This window comes from Symphalangus syndactylus, chromosome 10, assembly GCF_028878055.3.
Source record: "Symphalangus syndactylus isolate Jambi chromosome 10, NHGRI_mSymSyn1-v2.1_pri, whole genome shotgun sequence".
NCBI classification, from domain to species: Eukaryota; Metazoa; Chordata; class Mammalia; order Primates; family Hylobatidae; genus Symphalangus; species Symphalangus syndactylus.
The window spans coordinates 106,683,021-106,704,030 of NC_072432.2; the positions used below are offsets into that span (position 1 = coordinate 106,683,021).

Sequence of the window (21,010 nt, forward strand, 5' to 3'; positions counted from 1 at the left end):
TTGCCTTGTTTTGTAGATGCCTGGTTTGTACTCAGCAACCTTGTTACTCAAGGTGTAGTACGCAGGCTAGCAGGATCAACAACATCTGGGAGCAGAATCTCAGGCCCTACTCCGCACTCTTGAAACAGAAACTACATTTTAACCTGCTTCCCAGGTGATTTGTGATGATGGTGAAATCTGAGATGGACTGCTCCAGAATATGGAACTTTAGGCAAGTGGACTATCTCATTTATGCCTGCATCCCTTACAGTGTCTGGCACAGTGCTTGCCACCTGTGGGTAAGCTCAGGATAGATCTCCTCTTGATCTAAGGAACGTTGACTAGGAAATGGATTGAAAAGTCTGAGTGGAATAACACCTTGTTAATCTCTGGTTGAGGGAGTGGAAGTTCAGTGCCTCCAGCATTCAGCACAACGTCAGGCACATGGCAGATCCCTTATACATGTTTCTTGAATTGTGATGGAAATGTTGTGAGATAGAGACATCCAGCACCCTAGCCTTCCCTGGACGTACTATGACATTTTAAAAGGCTGAATAATGCCAAGGCAAGCAGAAGAGTGATTATGCACTTATTCCTGACACAGTCTTAAGACAAGCTCTGCTCAATCGGTTCCCCTGTGAACTCAAGCTGATCCTCTTCCCTCTTGAGTTCTCTATTGTCTTTGTGTTGTTTGCAACTCATTCAGAAACTAATTAAGTTTCAGGATCAGTTTGTCCTGTTAGAGAATGCGAATATGCTGAAGTGGTAGTTTTTAATAACTTAAATTATCTGAGTGAAAGGACAATTATAATTTGTTTCTAAAATTGGCCAAAAGTCAGCTTTTATCAAAATAATTCTCAGCAGACATTAGTCTCCCTAAAACCAAGGTATTGTGTGAAAGGCAACAAAGAGGATTTAAATCAGCCATGGAGAATGCATTGATAATCTGGCTATATTAATCCTGTTCTCTAGCAGAGTGTGAAATTACTTGTTTACTCTGCTTATCTGGGCCTAGAGGTAGCTGATCACTCGTTGACAGAGCCATATTTTGTGATCACCTTTCAGCAGTGAGCTTCAGCTAGACCAAAGCCAAACAATTTGATTTCACTGTCCTGTGTACCACCTCCAAAGTCAAGGTCAGGCACAAGAACTCATGAACTCCAGTATATTTTGTCAGGGCTTTCATTTGTGCAGGCACCGAGAGGTAAGCTGTGGACCCTGAGTATAATTGTGAAAAGTTGGGAATTTTATCTTTAGTATCTCCATATTGCTTTCCTGTACCCTATCCCTCTAGAAATGAAGGTTTATGTTGGCTTCATCACCAGACTGGAAATATTACCAAGATGAGCACTACTGGGGATGCAGTAAAGCATAAGAAGTAGTCGCTGATCTAAAGGAGTTTACACACACACAGACACACACACACACACACACACCCTGCTTGGAGCACCTCTTGAATCTGTTTGTATTATTAATAATTATTGGTTGCTAGATAATATTACCACAAATTTAGCAGCTTAAAACAGCACAATTTATTATCTCACTGTTTCTGTAGGTCAGAAATACTGTTGCAGGTTGTTTGGATTCACTGTCTCCAAGTCTCAGAAGTCCGCAGTTGAGGTGTCAGTCAGGGCTGCTGTCACATCTGAGGTTCAACTGGAGAATGATCTACTTCCAAGCTCACATGGTTGTTGGCAGAATTCATTTCCTTTCAGCGTGTTGGTCTGAGAGTCTCAGTTTCTGGCTGGCTATTGGATGAATGTTACCCTCAGTTCCTTGCCTTCCAACATGGCCACTTCATTAAAGCCAACAAGGGAGAGAGTCTCTTATCAAGATGGTGTCATTATCTGAGGTATCATAAAGGCAGAGGTGACATTTTATTGCTTTTGCCATATTTTATTGGTTAAAAGCAAGTCACAGGTCTCACCCACACTCAAGGTGAGGGTGTTATACAGGGCATGAATACCAGGAGGTGGCCATCTTAACCTCTGTCTGCCACACCACTCCTAATTTTTAATTCCAACTGTACTGCTCTAGTTTAGTTCTCTTCCAGACAGAAAACAGAATAATCTCTATTGATTGAAGATATGTGGTCAAAGTTAAAGGAATTTATAGGGAGGTTCCTAGAGACCAGCCATTGTGGTAAAATAGACCCAATGATATTCTGCCTACATGCCCTTTATCCAGTAAGTGCACCTCCCTCAAGGACTGCCAAGTGTTAACTGATAATGGCTCATGGCTACCCCTTTTCTGGGGAATGCCTGATTGCTTTCAGCCAGGGGGAGGAAGCAGCAAATCTAAGAGTTTATGCCCCCTGATCCCTAGCATGACTTTCTCACATGGAGTTAAATAGGCTGAACCTCTTTCCTTAAGGGTGCAATTCATGTCCCAGAGCCCCCATGGAATCAGATTGAAGCTGGACTCCAGCTGAGACCACCTCTTTGCTTCCTACACTTTTCTTCTCTCCTCTGAGAGAAGGAAATCAAGTGCATCTGAATCCCTGTTTCAGGCTTTGCTTCTAGGATGCCCACCTTAAGACTGGCAGGAAAACATTACAACCCATAAGCCTGAAGGAGTAAGGGGGAGAAACAGTGTTGTTACTAAGGCCAGTGATATCTGAAGGCTTGCAGATAGAGCTATGGTCATTTGCTTGGCTACTGCTAAAGATCAGAGTAGGAGTTGGGAAGAAATATGCTGTTCTCTCTCTCCCCCTTTCCCCAAAACTGCATCCCTTTAGTGAAACCAAACGTAACACTTGCCAACAATGTGCTGGCAGTCAATGGAGGTAAGCATTTTAGGGCCCCAAGCAAAGGGAAAAAAGTAGAATCAATGGGAAAAGAAGGAATAGAAGTGACCAGGTAAACAGCCTCATACGATCACAAATGTTTTTTCTCTCCTGCAGTCCAACCATCATATTAGTACTAGATTGATCTTTATCAAATGTTTATTTGATCATGCCCATTTCCCAGCTTCAAATTCTCTGTTTCCCATTGCTTAATGAAGTGATCCATAAAATTTCTGAATCATTTATTTCCATTGATTAAAAAAACTCTAAACATGTGCCTCCAGTTTATATATTTATTCTTTTATAAATTACTTAAATTTACTATCATTAATAATTCAGAGCAAGAACTATATACACTTGATATAAAATATCCTATCAGTGATTGCATGTATCAATCCGTATTTCAAGAGGCCTTGATAATTTTTAGTTATCTTGGGCAACTATTAACACATGTGATAAGATTGCCACTATTTTAAGCAAGTATGATGGCCAACGGGAACCTCAGACTAGGAGAAAAATGTGTCACCTCTGCTATTTCATGGTGTTTGGTTGCCTACATTATTTTTTTTTACATTCAGTAAGATTTCTTGCAGTAATCCATTGGAGAGGTAGGGATAGTTAAAACTAAATATCACCATGTGAAATTCACTTAACCAGGCCCATGTGAACCAAAACTGTTGTAACAACCTGGAAATGAATAAATGAGGGAGGATGAGACAATTGACCCCTCTGCATTGTGGGAATCCTGCCATTCCCATCAGATGCCTTGTGAATTGCACATAACAGGTGACTATCTTTTATATGGACCAAGAGAGGGCTTTTATGGAGTATAGGATTCCCAAAGAGCTAGCCGATGATTTGGAAAGAACACTGATTGAAGAATAAATTTTCTATCCCAGGAAGTTGATAAAGCAGCTTCACAATATTAGAAGGGCTGTCACCATTGTTTTACTGTCTGACTTGTGAACCTGTGAGAGTTATTGGCTCATGTGTATGAATCCTCAGATAAACTGATTTGAAAGATGACTGTGTGCTCTTAGATGGAGGGTAGTATGCTCAGATTGTGCAGGTTTCAAATACAGAAGACATTTAAATGGGCTTATAGAAGTTTGGTCTTAATAGTGAGACATCTAAGAGGTTTTCAGTTGGTAGTGAAAGCATGAATGATTTTATCTGGAGATAAGTCAGAACACAATAACAATAGCTACCACTTTCAGAGCATCCACAATATACCTGGTATTGAGGTAATCACATTACATATATTATTTAATCTGCCCTTTACAGCAACTCTTCAAGATAGGTATTACCATCTCAGACGTTAAATACCCTGCCCAAGGATACATGGTCAGTGAATGGAGGAGTCAGGATTTGAATCTGGAATTATGTGTCTCCTTGACAGAGTCTTTTTGCATTATACCTCACAATCAAGATTGATATTAGAGATGTCCCATTCTATCATAGCTTGCATAGCATTTTGCATACAATATGCATGTAAAAATACAATATATATTTCCTAACACATATTAAAACAGTGGATTTGGAAGAGATGGACATGGCATGAGCCTATAAGGATAGGGAAAGTTAGAAGGACAGTGATGGCTCTTGGAGATAGGAGAGGCCAGTGAAGGCTGCAGAAGAAGAGTGTAGATTCCAAGGAGTCAGTTAATGCATTGGGAAAAGCGGAATTCAGGAAGATATTGATTGAAGAATAAGCTGTTCTTATCAAACAGTTGATAAAGAGAGTTTGTAACACACTTACAAACCTGTCTGAACACAAAGCCATCTTTCCACCAGCTGATCTTTTCCCTTCCTTTGCTTTGTTGTAAATTTCATTTTCTGTATACTCTGTCACCTATGTTGCTGTAGTAATTGATCTGCTCACAACTTGTAAAAATAGAAGGAAAATGGTTTATGAAGCTATAGACTTATAATTTGTTCATTTTCTGTATTTGAATAGAATTTATTTACAAATAGAAGGGATGTATGACTCTGTACGGAGGTTGAAATAAATCAAGGATATTTGTTGTATCCACTATTCCTTGGTACACTTGAACAGTTCTCCAGCTAAAGGTTTTACCTGTGGTAAAAATAGCTTTGGGCTGGCAGATAGAAAACTGGTACTCCAGCCCCAGCTCTGCCATTAGAATAATTGCATAATATGGGCAAGCCGCCAATCCTCTCTGAGCTTGAATTTATTCATCTGTAAAAAACAAATGTCCTAAAGTCCCTATTAATGTTCACTTTGGTAGAAGATAGAGCAGTTGTCATCCTAAAACTAATTTCCTAACACATATTAAAACCAGAATTGCAACTCTCCAAAACTACAAATTTCCTTACCTAATATTTTAGAACTGAGGTTGGTAAACATTTTCTGAAGAGGGCCACTTAATAAATATTTTAGGCTTTGTGGTACTTGCAATCTCTATTGCAACTACTCAATTCTGCCATTATAGTGAAAGCAACCACAGATAAATACATAAATATATAAATGAATAAGCATGCCTGTGTTCCAATAAAATGCTATTGGTGGGCATGAGTGAGTGTGTGTGTGTGTGTGTGTGTGAAATACATAAATACATAAATGAATAAGCATGCTTGTGTTCCAGTAAAATGCTGTTGGTGTGATTGAGTGTGTGTGTGTGTGTGTGTAATGCGTAATGCTGATGCATAGCCATCGTCCCGTAAAAGAGGTGGCGTGCTGTACTCAGTTGAACCTGGTGTAGTGCTGGTACCAAGGGGAAGCTCACTAAATATTTGTGGAAGAAGGGAAGGAGAGAGAGAGGAATTATTCCCATTTTATAGATGAAGAAATTCCACTGCAGAGTACCAATGCCATGTCAGGTTGAGGAAGCCATTGTCATTTTCCCTAATGAATCTACAAAGACACAGAATTCCATAAGCAAGGTATTGAATTTTGCTCCTAAGAGAATCTTTCACGTTCAGTCCTCTTCGGAGAAGGAGAACACTGATGGCCTCTGGTGGATCACTGGGGCTCTGGGATGCAAAGTGTTATTATAAAGGATATCACGTGGAAATGGGCAGGGGCCCTGCAGTACTTAAATGTAGCTGCTGTTGCCACAAGTTCAGAATAGGAAGCTTTGTGCTTTTCCTCCCCATCACTTTCCCCATTTTGATTCTGAGTTCTGATATGGCAGGTGGGAGTGGGAAAGGGAAACGTGAGAATGGGCTCGTGCATTTGGGGACAGGGACTCAGATGCTGGGCCTCTGTCTTGGAGCTGGCTTGCTGAGAGCATTTTGAGAAGATGGGCAAAGTTTTAGGGGTAGGAAATATGGCTGTTTCTTCAGAAAGAACAATATACTTCTCCATGCCATCACGTAGCAGTTGAGTTGGATTTTTAGTCTTGAAAATCTTGAGATGTGATTAAATTGATGAACCAACAAATCTGTACAATTTCACACAAGCCATACACTTATTGAAGAGCTGGATTACAGTTTGCAGCCTATTGAACTAATTCATTAATTTTATTTCACTGGCTAAAAATTTTACTATGCAAATGTATGCAAATCATACAAGAAAATAGTGTTCTTAACCAAGTGCAGCAGCACCTGTTTTTTGTTTGTTTGTTTGTTTTGATTTGTTTCACTGGAACTGTGTCACTGGGTTGGAAAGTGAGATAAATACCTTCAATGTTTGAAACTGTGTGTCAGACAATTTTCTGAAGGGTGATGGGGAGGCTTTCTCCTTTGACAAATATTGCAGTGATTGGCACTTCTTTTTTATTCTTTTACTTGCCTAAAACAGAATGAAGAAGATGAGCAACATTTATGAGTCCGCTGCCAACACACTGGGAATCTTTAACAGCCCCTGCCTGACCAAAGTTGAGCTGCGTGTGGCGTGCAAAGGCATTTCTGACAGAGATGCCCTTTCCAAACCAGACCCCTGTGTCATCCTCAAGATGCAGTCTCACGGACAGTGGTTTGAGGTAGGCATGTCCAATGAAATGGACAGAACCATGGCTGGATGATTGGCTCAAAAATGTTTTGATATTTTATATCTTCAGGTCATTTATTTTGATGAAGTAAAAAATTTGAGAAGTGAATATGATCACATTTCTATCATGATGTTTTGATGTTGCTGTTTTGATGTTGTGGATATTTTGACATTTACCCTTAATTCATGAGCCTAAGACTTTTTAGGTGTTTTTGTTAATTACCAAGAAATACTCACAATACACTCTTTATCCCATGCCCACTCGTTGGCAACACATAGGTAGCAGGAGGACCAGGAACAGACATGAACCCAGACCCCAGACTGGGCTGGGGTGAGAAAGTTCCAAAAACTGGTTCCAGAGACAGAGTCTTGTGGCCAAGGCAGAGTTCAGATTAGACTTAATTAGAATTTTGGGAATGGTAGCTTTGAGGAAACAGGTTTTAGGGGGTTGAGAGAGAAGTGACTACTCAGATGGAATGAGCTCAGTAGATGAGAGTCCTATCCATAGGTCCCGAATTGAAAGAGGGAACCAAGAAGACAGGTATGAGAAAGTCAGTCCCATGAAATCTCTGTCTGCAGTAGAGGGGCAAACTCCAGTTTTGGGAGCTGGGCTGGGCTGCTTACTATCCAGGGTAACTGGCCTGAACTGAGGAATAGGGACCAAGACTGAAGTCCAGGTCTCTGACCAAGCCCAAAACAGAGTGACTGTTGGACAGAGCTGACACGGCAAGTCATAGATCTATAGAGAAACATAAACTGTTGTTGTGGACCCAAGAGAGCCACGTGGGAACCCAACAACGATAATTAAACCCGGTCCTCAGGACTGAAGAAGTGACTCATTCTAAGCCCCATGGGTTTTTGGGGCTGAGTGGGATGGTTACCTCAGTCTGAGTTGGTTGAGGACTGGAGAAAGATGAATCTTGCATGTGGAAATCATGTGTAGATTCAGAAGTAAGGAGATGGGGCTGGCAGAAACAGGAGGAAAGAGCTAGGGGCCTACAAGCTCATAAGGCCAGCATGCAGTTTTAACTAGCTTTGGAAGGTAGCAAAACCACATTCAGACATCCCCCAAAACTCGTGTAAAATATCCACTTGGAATGTTTCCTAACACACACTGTTTGCTGTGCTTGTGCAAGGCAGCTGCTCCCTTGGCAGTGGTGTGAATGGAATGGCATTTCTGTGAGTCATTCTTCAAAGAGTGATGGGCCCCCAAGTTGTTAAGAGATGGCTTGGGTTTTTTAAAAAAGTTTATTCTGGGAAGGATTTATTCATTTTTGTGCCTGCTAGACTCTAACTGATCACAGACCCAGTGGAGAGAAGCTCTAGGAAAAACAGTGGGGTTCTTTGTATCAACTGTGCTACGCTTGGCCAGATGTTTCTCTGACTAATGGTGGCACCTGGGGAAGAACAAGGGGACACATCATGAAATATTTATTTTTTGGAGCAAGAACTTAAAACAATATGACCTGAACTTTATTGGGTACTTTTTAAGTGCCAGGCACTAGTCTAAGTGCTTTACATGAAATTACCAATTTAGTTCTTTCAAAAATTCTATGAGATATTATCCCCATTTTACAGGCAAGGAAATGGAAAGACAAAAAGATTGAGGATTTTCCCAAGAGCAGTCAGCTTGTAAGTGGAAAAGCTAATATTTAAACCCATACATTGGAGCTCCAGAACCTGAGATCTTTATTGCTATTTTATAATTGTGCTGGACACTGGTATCAGTCTTTGGTGGTTTGTGTGGCAATATTTTAGGTTGAATTCTGCAGCTAGGTTTTGTTTATTTAAAAATCAAAACAAATTGGATGAGGACTGATTTTTTTTTTTTCCTTTTTTGCATCTAGGTACCTAGTCTAAGTAAATTTTGTTTTTAAAGATCTAGCTGATGTGAATGGAGAAATAGGGAGGGTAAGAGGATGTAGCAGAGGAAGCAGTTCTTATTCTAAGAAAATAAAGTGCTCAGAATAAGGGATTTGAAGCCATGCTGATCAGAGCACAAATAGACCTGTTTTGGATCCCATGGGCCAAATTCTTTAAGCCTTCAATATTACTCTCACCTGTTTATAAACAGGCGGAAGGTGCCCCTCTAAGAGACAGTCTTCCATTCCATAGGAGAAAGAAGGTTCAAAAGACCTGAGAGGCAGCATGTTTAATTGTATGTAGATATGTGATATCAGCCACTTTGAAAGAAAGGCTTGATAGCAGTTAGTGAGCAGGTGAAATTTAGGTGAGGAGTCAACATACATAGAAAATGAATGCTGATAGGCAGATTGGGGAATCTTAGTTTAACTTCAGGCCTATCGAAGGCTTAGAATGTAAATATAAAACAGTATTCATGGGTGTCTTAATACATAGTATCTTTTTTTTCCCTTCTAAATATTCTCATTGACTTTGTTAGTAAGTCTCATTATTTTTTATTTAACAAAACTAAATGGAATGCCTACATTATAAAAAGTAACTCCTTGGAAATTACAGGCAAGAAATCCATCTACTTATAACCCCTTAACATAATTCAACTATTATTTGTATATATTTATTTTAGTCTTTTTATTCTGGCATGCATATTCTCATATGATTATTATCATACTTGTAAAATTTTCTTTCCTAATTTTATTGCTTAGTAGTATGTGCTTCTCCTCACATTGCTGCAATATTGATCATTGTAATTTCAATGCTGCATAATATCCCATCCACTGGATTTAAATTCATCAATTTTTTCACTTTGAAATTGCTTCCAGATATACCCTATTTTAAGTAATACTGCAGTAAACATCCTTGTGCATGAGGATTTTCCGTTCTTTTTGGATGAGTTCCTACAATAGATTCTGTTAAGTAGAACTGGTGGGACAAATAATAGGAAGCTTTTGAGGCTTTTGATACATACTGTCAAATAATTTTTCCAAAGTGTCCTATTACAGTGTTGCTATAGCACACAGCTACCACAAACTTTGCCACCTGTGCACAGTGATAAGAACCTTGTGCCACAGTGTAAATTGATTCATGGCTTCCTTTATCTAGAAAGTCTCACTCTATAACCATTAATATCAGCTTAATTTCTAGCATGCTTAGTCATATGGTTCATTTATATTATGGTACTTCTAGAAGCAGTTTAACAAATTTTGCTCTTTTAACAATATACAGTAAGGATATAATAATAAAAAAAAGAAACAAAGTGCATGCCAGGTGTCTAAGAGAAATAATTAGATAATTAGTAACAAAGAAGCTGAAAATACTGAAAAACTAAATAGGGGCTGTGAAGAAACCCAGGGATGAACAACAGGAACTCTGCTTGGGGCTGGAGCCGTCATGTGCTGGAGTCAGCGTATATAGTCTCCTGAGAGCACACTGTTAAATATTCAGGAATTTTGCAAGTCAGGGAGTATTTACACCACAGACATTGGCAAATGTTTCAAATCAAGGGTTCTGTCCTTTCCCCAACCCTCCAAGGGAGCCAGCACTCCTCTGGGTGACAGGGACAAAAGGAGAAGGTGGTAGTCCCAGAACCAAACAGCTGGGCCATCTAGCAGAAGCTGGGTCATGGTTGGAGGACCCTTCTAGGCAACATTTCCAGCCCTGCATGCAACTCCTCTATTTTTACTACTCCTACCAGATGGGTCCTCCAACCTGCCTCGGCCTCCCAAAGTGCTCGAATTACAAGCGTGAGCCACCATGCCTGGCCAGAAATATTTTTATTAGGTGAAAACTTATAGTAAATCTTTAATAATGGCCATGATTTTTAGTGACAGAAAGGAGGGAAGAAAAAAAACTTGTGACTTTGAAATACATTAGAAACTGAGAGTTTCATTTCATACCCTTTCATTTTCCTAATTTAGGATCATATCCTTTAAAAAAATCCCTCTTCATCAACTCCTGGCTATGTAATGATGGCAGTGTATGGTGACAGTTAAGTGTAATGATAATTTAGAATGCTTTTCATCTTCCATCAAGGAGTGGAAATAATATCTTCCTGCTTTCTGGTGAGTCCTGATGTGTTCACTAGTTCCTGGAACTAAGCATCATAATCAAGTGGTACAAACAGACACTTCTCAGACAGTCAGAAGGCAAGGACTCTTGTGAACTAAAGACTTATATTCAGTTCACTGGAGCATATGCTCTATCCTGGGCATGCCTGGGTAGAACCAAGCTCGTGAGTGTGTGGCCCTTGGCAGTGACCCCATGATTGGTGGAGTACTTGTTCTCATTGGGAACACCCAAATTATACTCCAAACTTCTAGGAGGTTACTTCAATCACAATTAATTCAATTTTTTCATTGAATTTTACTACACAATCATTGAGATCTTTCTTGGAAGCTCTAAGTAATTCTGGAAACTACCTACCTTTGTATCAATTCCATATGGAAGCATGTTATGATGAACCACGGGCTTTAGTGAGTTGTTGGTAATTATTGTTAGTGACGATTAGTGTGGTTATATGTAACACATCAATTATCAGTGGACTCTACTACAAGATTATTGTTTGTAGTAATAACATATCCATATAGTGCTTTATATTCACAATATCCATCTGCTTATGTTATTTCCTGCTGATAACAGCTCTATGAAAAAGCAACACAGCTGTTTAAATTAACCCCAGCGTATATTGAGCACTACAGCTTGTGTCCTCAAAGACCTCAGTGTCCAGTAATCTCACCCTATCTTAGAGACAGAGAGCTGGGGTCTCAGACAGTCATGTGACCTTGAGAAAGAGGACTCAACATGAGATTTGGACTTAAATCATTTTCTTTCCCTGAATGTGTGGTTGGAAGACCATCTCAAGGGTGCCTAGGTTACCTTTATGTGGAGCAGCACTAAAATAAATCATGCCATAGTGGTGGTTGTACTAATTTACATCCCCACCAACAGTGTACAAGGCTTCCCTTTTCTCCACATCTTCGCCAGCATTTGTTCTTGCCTGTCTTTGGATACAAGCCATTTTAACTGGAATGAAATGATATCTCATTGTAGTTTTGATTTGCATTTTTCTGATGATCCGTGATGTTGAGCACCTTTTCATATGCCTGTTTGCCATTTGTATGTCTTCTTCTGAGAAGTATCTATTCCTATCTTTCGCCTATTTTTTGATGAGATTATTAGATTTTTTTTTCCTGTAGAGTTGTTTAAACTCCTTATAATTCTGGTGATTAATCCTGATCCCTCCACTGTTTTTCATTTTCTCTTCCCCCTCCCCCTCCACCTACCCAGATGTAGGGTTTGGTCACCATATGACCTAGCATCCCTGTTAGCAGCACAGAAGGGATAATGTGTGCCCATGTTGTTGAGCTTGCCCAGAGAAGTGGGCTGTGGAATTTTCTTGGCTAGAGGACTTGGGGAAGAACTCAACAAAACAGGTTTCTCTCATGCTTGGGATAATAGTGGGCCAGCACCGTTTCGTGTATTAAACCATGAGGATAAAACTCAAAATAGCAATTTTACCTATACCTAAGATATTCAATTTTCCATTGCTCCAAAGCCTAGAACTTTTATGAAAATGGGACGAGCAATATTAACATTTATGTGATGAATTAAAGTAGCCATCAATCTGTGTTGATGCCAGTTATGTATTAGTTATTTTACATATATTCTATCCTCACAATTACTCTGCAATAAAAGCTTTACTAACTAGAAAAGATAGCTAAGGCTTGAGAATTAATACATTGCCCAGGGTCATACAATTAGTAAACAGTAAAGCTGGAATCTGGTTGCTTCCAAAGCCCATGTTATTTCTGCTTTTTCAAAGGTTGCAAACTTGAATCTGGTGGCCTTTCTGTTGCCTGCAGACATATTTTGTCTGGTCTTCACAGTGTTCTAACAAGCTTTGTAGTAGTTGCCAAATCTCAAAGATCATGAGACTTTTCATAAAACTCCAGATTTCTGGTTTCTTTCAAGCAACCAGAAAATCTGGCAATGTGGGGTCTTTAATCCTATGGCAACAATGAGCTGGTGATAATTAGCATCTTCCCTCCTTAACAAAATATGAGGTTCCTGCTTGTGCCTCCTGCTAGCCAGCCTGCTTCACTCACTTGCCCTACAAAAGTGGCCCCTGGAGGCGTTTGAGTTTAGACTACACTCCCACACTCCCTTGACTAGGTCTCTGAACACTGTTAACCTCCCAGTTGTGGACACAGACGAGAGCTAGAAAATGAAAGCTATGTCAATTAAAACATTCCCTCTGGATATCACAGACAAGCTTCTTTCTCGAAAGATTTTCTGTTCACACTTTGTTGACTTGCAAGGTTTGGATGGGTAACACCCAGCATGACAGATGATAAAAAAAAACAACAGTTTTCTTCACTTGTTCACAGAGTTTCCACTGTGATTTTGCATAAGACTCCCATTTGGAAAAACTTTGATATTGCTTTATACCTCCCCCTTAACACATCCTTAATAAGAATAATTTTTTAAAAAAATAAAAAAGAAAAAGAAAGCTGATCTTGGTGATATTAGAACTCTTACCCTGAGCATTGAATATAAAAGAAAACAAAATCAAATATTACAGCCAGATAATATTTTCTCCTTGTTGCCTGAGGCCATGTCCCTGTGACCAGAGGCTGACAGTTCCATGATGTTCAACTTTTAAGTGATGCACTTAGATATAGGAAAATAAGATTACTGGATTGCATATGTGACTAATTGGATTCCTTATCATTAAAATCTCAACATTTTCAATGTCATAATGTCTGAAAACAGAATTACACAAGAAGGGAAATTCAGGTTACAGATGAGTAAAAAGTATTTGAATTGAAATCTGTGTTGGCTCTTAACTAATTCTCTTGTATGCCCTGAAGATAATTTCATCAGCCAGAGGAATAACATCTGGCTTCGTGCATAGAGTAAAACACCATGACATTAGCCTTACTCCCATCCTTAGCCTGGAGAACTGGCAAGCCACATTCTGGGCATTCAAATGGAGCATTGGTCCCCAGGAGTTTTTATAGTGTACCTTGAGTCCCATGCTGGTCATTTGAAAGATGGAATTACAGATTGGAGGAAGAGTTTGAGAGGGCATGTACAATTAGGAGTCTTCTGCCTCTAGATTGAATCACCTTCAACATTTCAAAGGAGGTGTTCTTGACACTTTTCCTGGGTGCCTATTTGCATGTTTAACTAGACTCACTATTGATAATTATCTCCTTAAAAATCATATTTCCTTTGTAATTTCAATCTATTTTATCTCTTTATTAATGACAATGATGATTTATTTGTAATACCTTAAATATATTGAGAGTACTTAAACGATGTATCAGGTACTCTCCTAAGCACTTTATATACATTGTCGTATTTAATTATCAAAACTTTTCCATCCTCTTTTTTTTTCTTTAAGAGACAGAGTCTCTCTCTCTCTGTTAACCAGGTTGGAGTGCAGTGGTGCAATCATAGCTCACTGCAGCCTCAAATTCCTGGGATCAAAGAATCTTCCTACCTCAGCCTCCCAACTAGCTAGGACTATAGGCACATGCCACTACACCCAGCTAATTTTATTTTTTATAGAGCTGGAATCTCGATAGATTGCTTAGCTGGTCTCAAACTCCTGGCCTTGAGCAATCCTCCTGCCTTGGCCTCCCAAAGTGCTGGGATTACAGGTGTGAGCCACTGTGCCCAGCCTATTTTCTTCTATCTTTATTGAGGTATAGTAGACAAAAAAATTGTATATAGTGTAGAGGCACAGAGGTGTTAAGTAACTTGCTCCAGGTCACACAAGTGGTAAGTGAAGGAGCTATGACGAATTGAACCCAGACTGTCTGACTTCAGAACTGTGCTCCTGCTATCCTTCACTGTCCTCCTTTCAGAATAATGAGTACCAGAGTGTTTGCTATGCACCATATGCTAAGTCATTACATGCATATTCATATAATCCTCGTAACAGTATCATAAGATAGGGACTGTGATAACCCATTCTACAGGTGAGAAAACTGACATTCACATAGGAAATGTATATGTTCAGGTCACAAGACTAGTGAGAAGTGGGATTAGGATTTGAACTCAGATCTTTGTGTCTCCAGTACCCATGTTGTCTTCATGACACTGCACCTCTCTCATCCGGTTCTCTGTGGAGGCAGAATAACCCAATAAATTACCACTAGTCTATAAAATTAATATGTTTTTCTCTCCTTTGGTTCTAGGCATCCAAATTGTTCCTTTCATCAATGTCTTCATCTAAAACCATGTGTTTCATGTTGATCTGGAGTATGTGGTATTGATATTCCTGCCCGTTAGGAATCTGCCCTCTTGTGTCCAGCATTTACTTTTATTAAGCCTGTCTTTAAACCAAACTCTTAATCATTCCCAAAATTAAACACTCATTTTTTTGGCCATGGATTTTAGAGCGAGTATTCCTGAACATTTTGTAGAGAAAAGCTATGCTTAATGTCTAAGATCATAAGGTAAATAAAGGTCATGGTGCTGATGGTCCCTGATCTCAGGATGGTAAAATAAGGTAAGGCATCCATGCCTCTTAAAATGTGGCACCAGGAGGTATCAAGTACAATGGAGGATTTCATCAAGGGAGAAGACAGTGGAGCAATGACATCAGGGATCTGCACTCTTCACTTCTATTAATACCTTCTATAACTCCATTAAGAACGGTCATGTGGTTTGTGATCAATTAAAACTCAGATACTTTCTGTGCAAACTGTGCCAAGACAAGATTTTGCTATTTGATACTTGTGCAATTATTTTTTTACTCTTTACATACATATTTTCCCTATTAGAGTTCACCTTTGTGGTTTGTAGGGGACGTACATTGTTTGCACCTCAATTTCTCATCTTTTGTGTTACTTAAATCTCCGAGGTTTCTGCTATTAGTTTGGTTTCATTTAATAGTATTGGTTTAAAGAATATCTGTTAAACATAGGATTTGTGTTTGTTGTGATGTTATGATAGTAATCGGAGTGAAGCCCATATAATATTTATAGTTTGTATCCTGCCCTTTTTATCATTTCATGATAAATAATATATGTGTATATATGTATATTATCAAAATTAGTCATAAACCTCGTTTTAAATGATTGTATAATATTTCACATACAAAATCTACCACAGTTGGTTGAACCAGCTTTCCATTATTGGATATGAATTTTCCAAGCTTTGCTATTGTGAATAATTACAGGATAAATTTCTTATATGTAAGAGACATCTGGCCCCAATCACCCTGTATTTGAGATTATTTTTTCCTAGAAGTAAAATTGTGATAAAGAGGAGGAACATTCTTAAAGTGATCCGCCCACCTCGGCCTCCGCTGGGATTACAGGCGTGATCCCCTGGCCAGGGATTAGATAAGTTTTTTTAGCCGTTGAAATTCCTGGAATGAGGATTGAAGTTTTTCATTGTTTATTTGAACCTTGGGACACAAACAGTTCTCAGCTTCTCCAATCTGATTCACCAAATGTTAGCTTGAATTTCAAGGTTTCCAAATTGTGTTCTGGGGTAGCCTAATTACTTTAGAGGTACTGCAATTATTTGTTTGAAATATAAATACAATTTCTTCCTTTTTATCAACTTTAGTGAGATAATTTACATATAAAATATATCAAAATGCATTCATTTTAGATGTTCAGCTTGATGAGGTTTTTCTTTCCAAATGGATTAACCTGTAGTTTAATTTGTTAGTATAAATTTTCATATTCAGTTTATGAAAAACAAAAAATTAAATAAAATTAGCTCAGGATCAAGATGAAAAATTAATGTCAAATTATTTTGTAGAATGGTTATTTTTAAGAAATTACTTTTAATTGACACATTGTAACTGTATATATTGATGGGGGACAATTTCGTGTTTTGTATAATTATCCAGTCAGAGTAGTATATGCTTCATCTCATGCATTTATCATTTATTTTGTGGTTAGAATTTTCAAAAGCCTCTCCTTTAGTTGTTTTGTAAAAAAACAGCTTTTTACTATTAACCATTTTCACTCTACTGTGCATTAAAACACCAGAAGGTATTCCTTCTAATTGTAACTTTGTACCCATTGACCAACATCTCATCCACTCCTCTCTCCTTCCCTTCTCAGCCTCTGGTATCCACTGTTCTACTCTCTGCTTCTATGATACCAACTTTCTTAAAAAAAGATTCTACATATAAGTAAGATTAGACAGTGTCTTTCTGTGCCTGGCTTATTTCACTTAATATGAAGTTCTCCAGGTTCATCCATGTTGGTGCAAATAACAAGATTTCACTCCTTTTTATGGCTAGATAGCATTCTGTTGTGCAAATATATCACACTATCTTATCCATTCATTCGTTGTTGGACACTTAGGTTGACTGAATATCTTGACTGTTGTAAATAATACTGCAGTAAACATGGGAGTGCAGATATCTCTTCAACATACTGATTTCATTTTCTTTGGATATATGCCTGGTAGTGGGATTGCTGGATAATATATTAGTTCTATTTTTAATTTTTTGAGAAACTTCCATACTATTTTTCATAGTGGCTGTACTAGTTTACAGTCCCCCCAATAGCGTGTAAGTGCTCCCTCTTTTTTACATCCTTGCCAACACTTATTTTCGTTTGTCTTCTTGATAAAGCCATTTTAACTGGGTGAGATAGCTCATTGTGGTTTTCATTTACATTTTCCTGATAATTAGTAATATTGAACACTTTAAAAATTTACTGGTTGATCATATGTATGTCTTCTTTTGAGAAATGTCTATTTAAGCATTTGTTCATTTTTAAATCAGTTTATTTTGTTTTTTTTTATGTTAAGTTGCTTATATATTCTGAATGAATATTAACCCTTTGTTAGGTGTCTAGTTTGCAAATATTTTTCCCCATTCTGTAAGTTGTCTCTTTACTCTGTTAATAGTTTCCTTTGCTGTGCAAAAGCTTTTTAGTTTGGTGTAATCCCATTTGTATATTTTTGCTTTTTTCTCTTGTGCTTTTGAAGTCAATTTTCTGGACTAGTTTGAGGAGAATTGGTATTAATTCTTCTTAAATGTTTGGTAGGATTCAGCAGTAAAGCTCTCAGGTCCTGAGCTTTTCTTTGATAAATATCTTTTTATTACTCACTCAATTTCTTCACTCATTATTGGTCTGTTCAGATTTTCAATTTCTTCATAATTTAATCTAGGTAGGTTGTATGTGTCCAGGAATTTATGTATTTCTCCTATGTTATCAAAGTTGTTGTTGTGTGGTTGTTAATAACAGTTTAGACTATCTAAAGGTTTTGTCAATTTTGTCTTTTTAAAAAAGTGACTTCACTGATCTTTTGAATCTTTTTTTGTAGTCTATATATTGTTTATTTCTGCTCTGAGCTTTATTATTTCCTTTCTTCTATCCATTTTGGGTTTAGTTTGTTCTTGTTTCTCTAAGTTTCTTGAGGTGCACCATTAGGTTGTTTATCGGAAATCTTTCTTCTTTTTTGATGTTTCTTACCATAAATAACCCTTTTAGAACGGATTTTGCTGCGTTCCACAGGTTTTGGTATGATGCATTTCCTTTTTTTATGTATCCCAATAAAAATTTTAATTTCCTTTTAAATTTCTTCATTGACCCATTGGTTGTTTAGGCACGTGCTGTTTAATTTCCATGTATTTGTACAGTTTCTGAAGGTTTTCTTGTTGGTTTCTAGTTTTATAACATTGTGATCAGAAATGATACTTGATGTGATCTTTATATGCTTAAGGCTTGTTTTATGGCCTAACATGTGATATATCCTGGAGAACATTCCATGTGAATTTTAGAATAAAGTGTATTCTTCAGCTATTGGATGAAATGTTTTGCAAGTATCTGTTAGGTCCATTTGGTCTATTGTGCAGTGTAAGTCTGATATTTATCTGTCAAATTGTCTTGATGACCTGTACATTATTGAAAGTTGGGTGTTGAAGCCTCCTATGATTACTGTATTGCTGACTACCTCTCCTTTTAGGTCTAATAATATTTACTTTATGTATCTGGGTGCTCTGGCATTGAGTGCCTATTTATTTACAATTGTTATATTCTTTGTTGAATTGATTCCTTTATTATTTTATAATGCTCTTCTTTGTCTCTTTTTATAGTTTTCTACTTAAAGTCTACTTTATCTGATATAAGTATGGCTACACACTTTTTGTTTCTGTCTGCATGGAACATCTTTTTTCATCCCTTCATTTTTAGTCTATGTTTGCCTTTAAAAATGAGGTGAGTCTCTTATAGGCAGCATGTAGTTGGGTCTTGTTTTTTGTCTTTAACCTATTCAGCCACTCTATACATTTTAAGTGGAGAATTTAGTTTATTCATATTCAAGGTTGTTTATAATAGATAAGGAGTTACTTCTACTATTTTAAGTTGTTTTCTGATTTTTTAAAAATTCTTTCTTCCTTTCTTTCTCTATCGTTGTTTACATCTGGTTTGTTGGTTTTCTGTGGTGCTAAGCTTTATTTCCATTCTCTTTCTCATTTGTGTATCTGCTGTAATTTCTTTCTTTGTAGTTACCATAGGGCTAATACAAAGAGTCTTGTAGTTATAATAGACTATTTTAAGCTGATCACTACTTAAGTTTTGTTGCTTAAAGATACTCTAGACCTTTTTGTCTGCCCTCCATTTATATTTTCGTTGCCTTAATTTACCTTTAAAAAAATCTATTATGTGTTCCTTAGTCACTAAATGTAGCTGTTGCTTTTGACTATTTTGATTTTAAACCTTTACAGTAGAGGATTAAGAGATTTATATAGCACCATTATATCACTGGGGTATTCTGAGTTTAATTTATAAATTGTCCTCTACTGGTGAGTTTTATACTTGCATGTGTTTTCATGATAGTACTTACTGTTCTTTTATTTCAAGTTGTAGCACACCCTTAAGCATTTCTTGTAAGGTTGGTCTACTGGTGATGAATTCCCTCAACATTTGCTTGTCTGGAAAGGTCTGTATTTCCCCTTCATTTCTGAAGAATAGCATTTCTGGGTCTGGTTTCAAGGTGGCACTGAGCTGTAGCAGCTTAGATCATGGGGGTAAGGGGTAGTTAAGGTGGCTTCCACATCGGTGGCAATGCAGCTCTGCAAATATTGGATACTCTGCAAACTGAATTTGGGACCTGTGAGGATTCAGAGTCTCTCCTATAGCAAGGATTTTTATAGGGGCAGTGGGGACTGTTGGGGATCTCCAGCTTACCTTTTTTCTTGTAAGATGAAGTCCCCTGAACTCTGAGCTAATCTTAGCAGGAAAGGCACTGTGGCAGAGGTGAGACTCCTTGCCTCCCTCTCTATGGTTCTATCCTGGGCTTTCATACTCCACAGAGATTTTTTTGCCATTCCCATGGTGCCCTTCAGTGTACTTCTTCAGTTATTCTAGTTGAAAAGTAGTTGTTTTTGTCTCTCTTTGTGGAGGTGAGATGAGCACCAGGTAATTCTAGTCAGCCATCAGTCTTGCTTAAGACATGGAATCAAATGCCCATCGATGATAGACTGGATAAAGAAAATGTGGTACATATACACTATGAAATATGATGCATCCATAAAAAGAATAAGGTTATGTCCTTTGCAGAAGCATGGATAAAGCTGAAGGCTACTATCCTTAGCAAACTAACACCAGAACAGAAAACCAAATACCACCTGTTCTCACTTATAGGTGGGAGCTAAATAATGAGAACACATGTACACATAGCAGGGAACAAAATACACTGGGGGCTTTTGGAGGGTGAAAGGTGGGAGGAGGGAGAGGATCAGGAAAAATAACTAATGGGTACTAGGCTTAATATCTGGGTGATGAAATAATCTGTACAACAAATCCCTATGACACAAGTTTACCTATGTAACAAACCTGCACATGTACCCCTGAACTCAAAAGTTAAAAAAAAAACTCATAGCTTGATGAGTTTTTTTTTTTTTTTTTTTCTTGAGATGGAGTCTCGCTCTGTCGCCCAGGCTGGAGTGCAGTGGCGCAATCTCGGCTCACTGCAAGCTCCGCCTCCCGGGTTCACGCCATTCTCCTGCCTCAGCCTCTCCGAGTAGCTGGGACTACCGGCGCCCGCCACCACGCCCGGCTAATTTTTTTGTATTTTTAGTAGAGATGGGGTTTCACCGTGGTCTCGATCTCCTGACCTCGTGATCTGCCCGCCTCGGCCTCCCAAAGTGCTGGGATCACAAGCGTGAGCCACTGCACCTGGCCTGATGAGTTTTGATTAATGTATACACCTGTGCAACCACTATCCCAATTATAGAATATTTCCTAAAATATATTTTAATATTTAAAATATGTAACAGAAAACAACCCACATACCTAAATTTTATTTCTCTCCAACTTTATTCAGGTGTAATTGTTGTACAAAAACTTCATAAAATTAATGTATACAATTTAGCAAGTTTAGACATATGT

At 38.1% G+C, this 21,010-nt stretch overlaps 1 protein-coding gene across 3 annotated transcripts in view; it reads left to right on the top strand.

The window, feature by feature from the left end:
- CPNE4 (copine 4) overlaps positions 1 to 21,010 on the top strand; it is a 519,044-nt gene that overhangs the window by 124,036 nt on the left and 373,998 nt on the right. For 2 of the 3 annotated variants that reach the window (XM_055295431.2, XM_055295430.2), the window contains exon 2: positions 6,528 to 6,708. In XM_055295431.2, coding sequence (XP_055151406.1) covers positions 6,529 to 6,708 — 180 coding nt within the window. In that variant the 5' untranslated portion in view covers position 6,528. Of the gene's footprint in view, positions 1 to 6,527; positions 6,717 to 21,010 lie in introns of those variants that run through there. The other variant, XM_063610734.1, reaches the window with a different exon arrangement.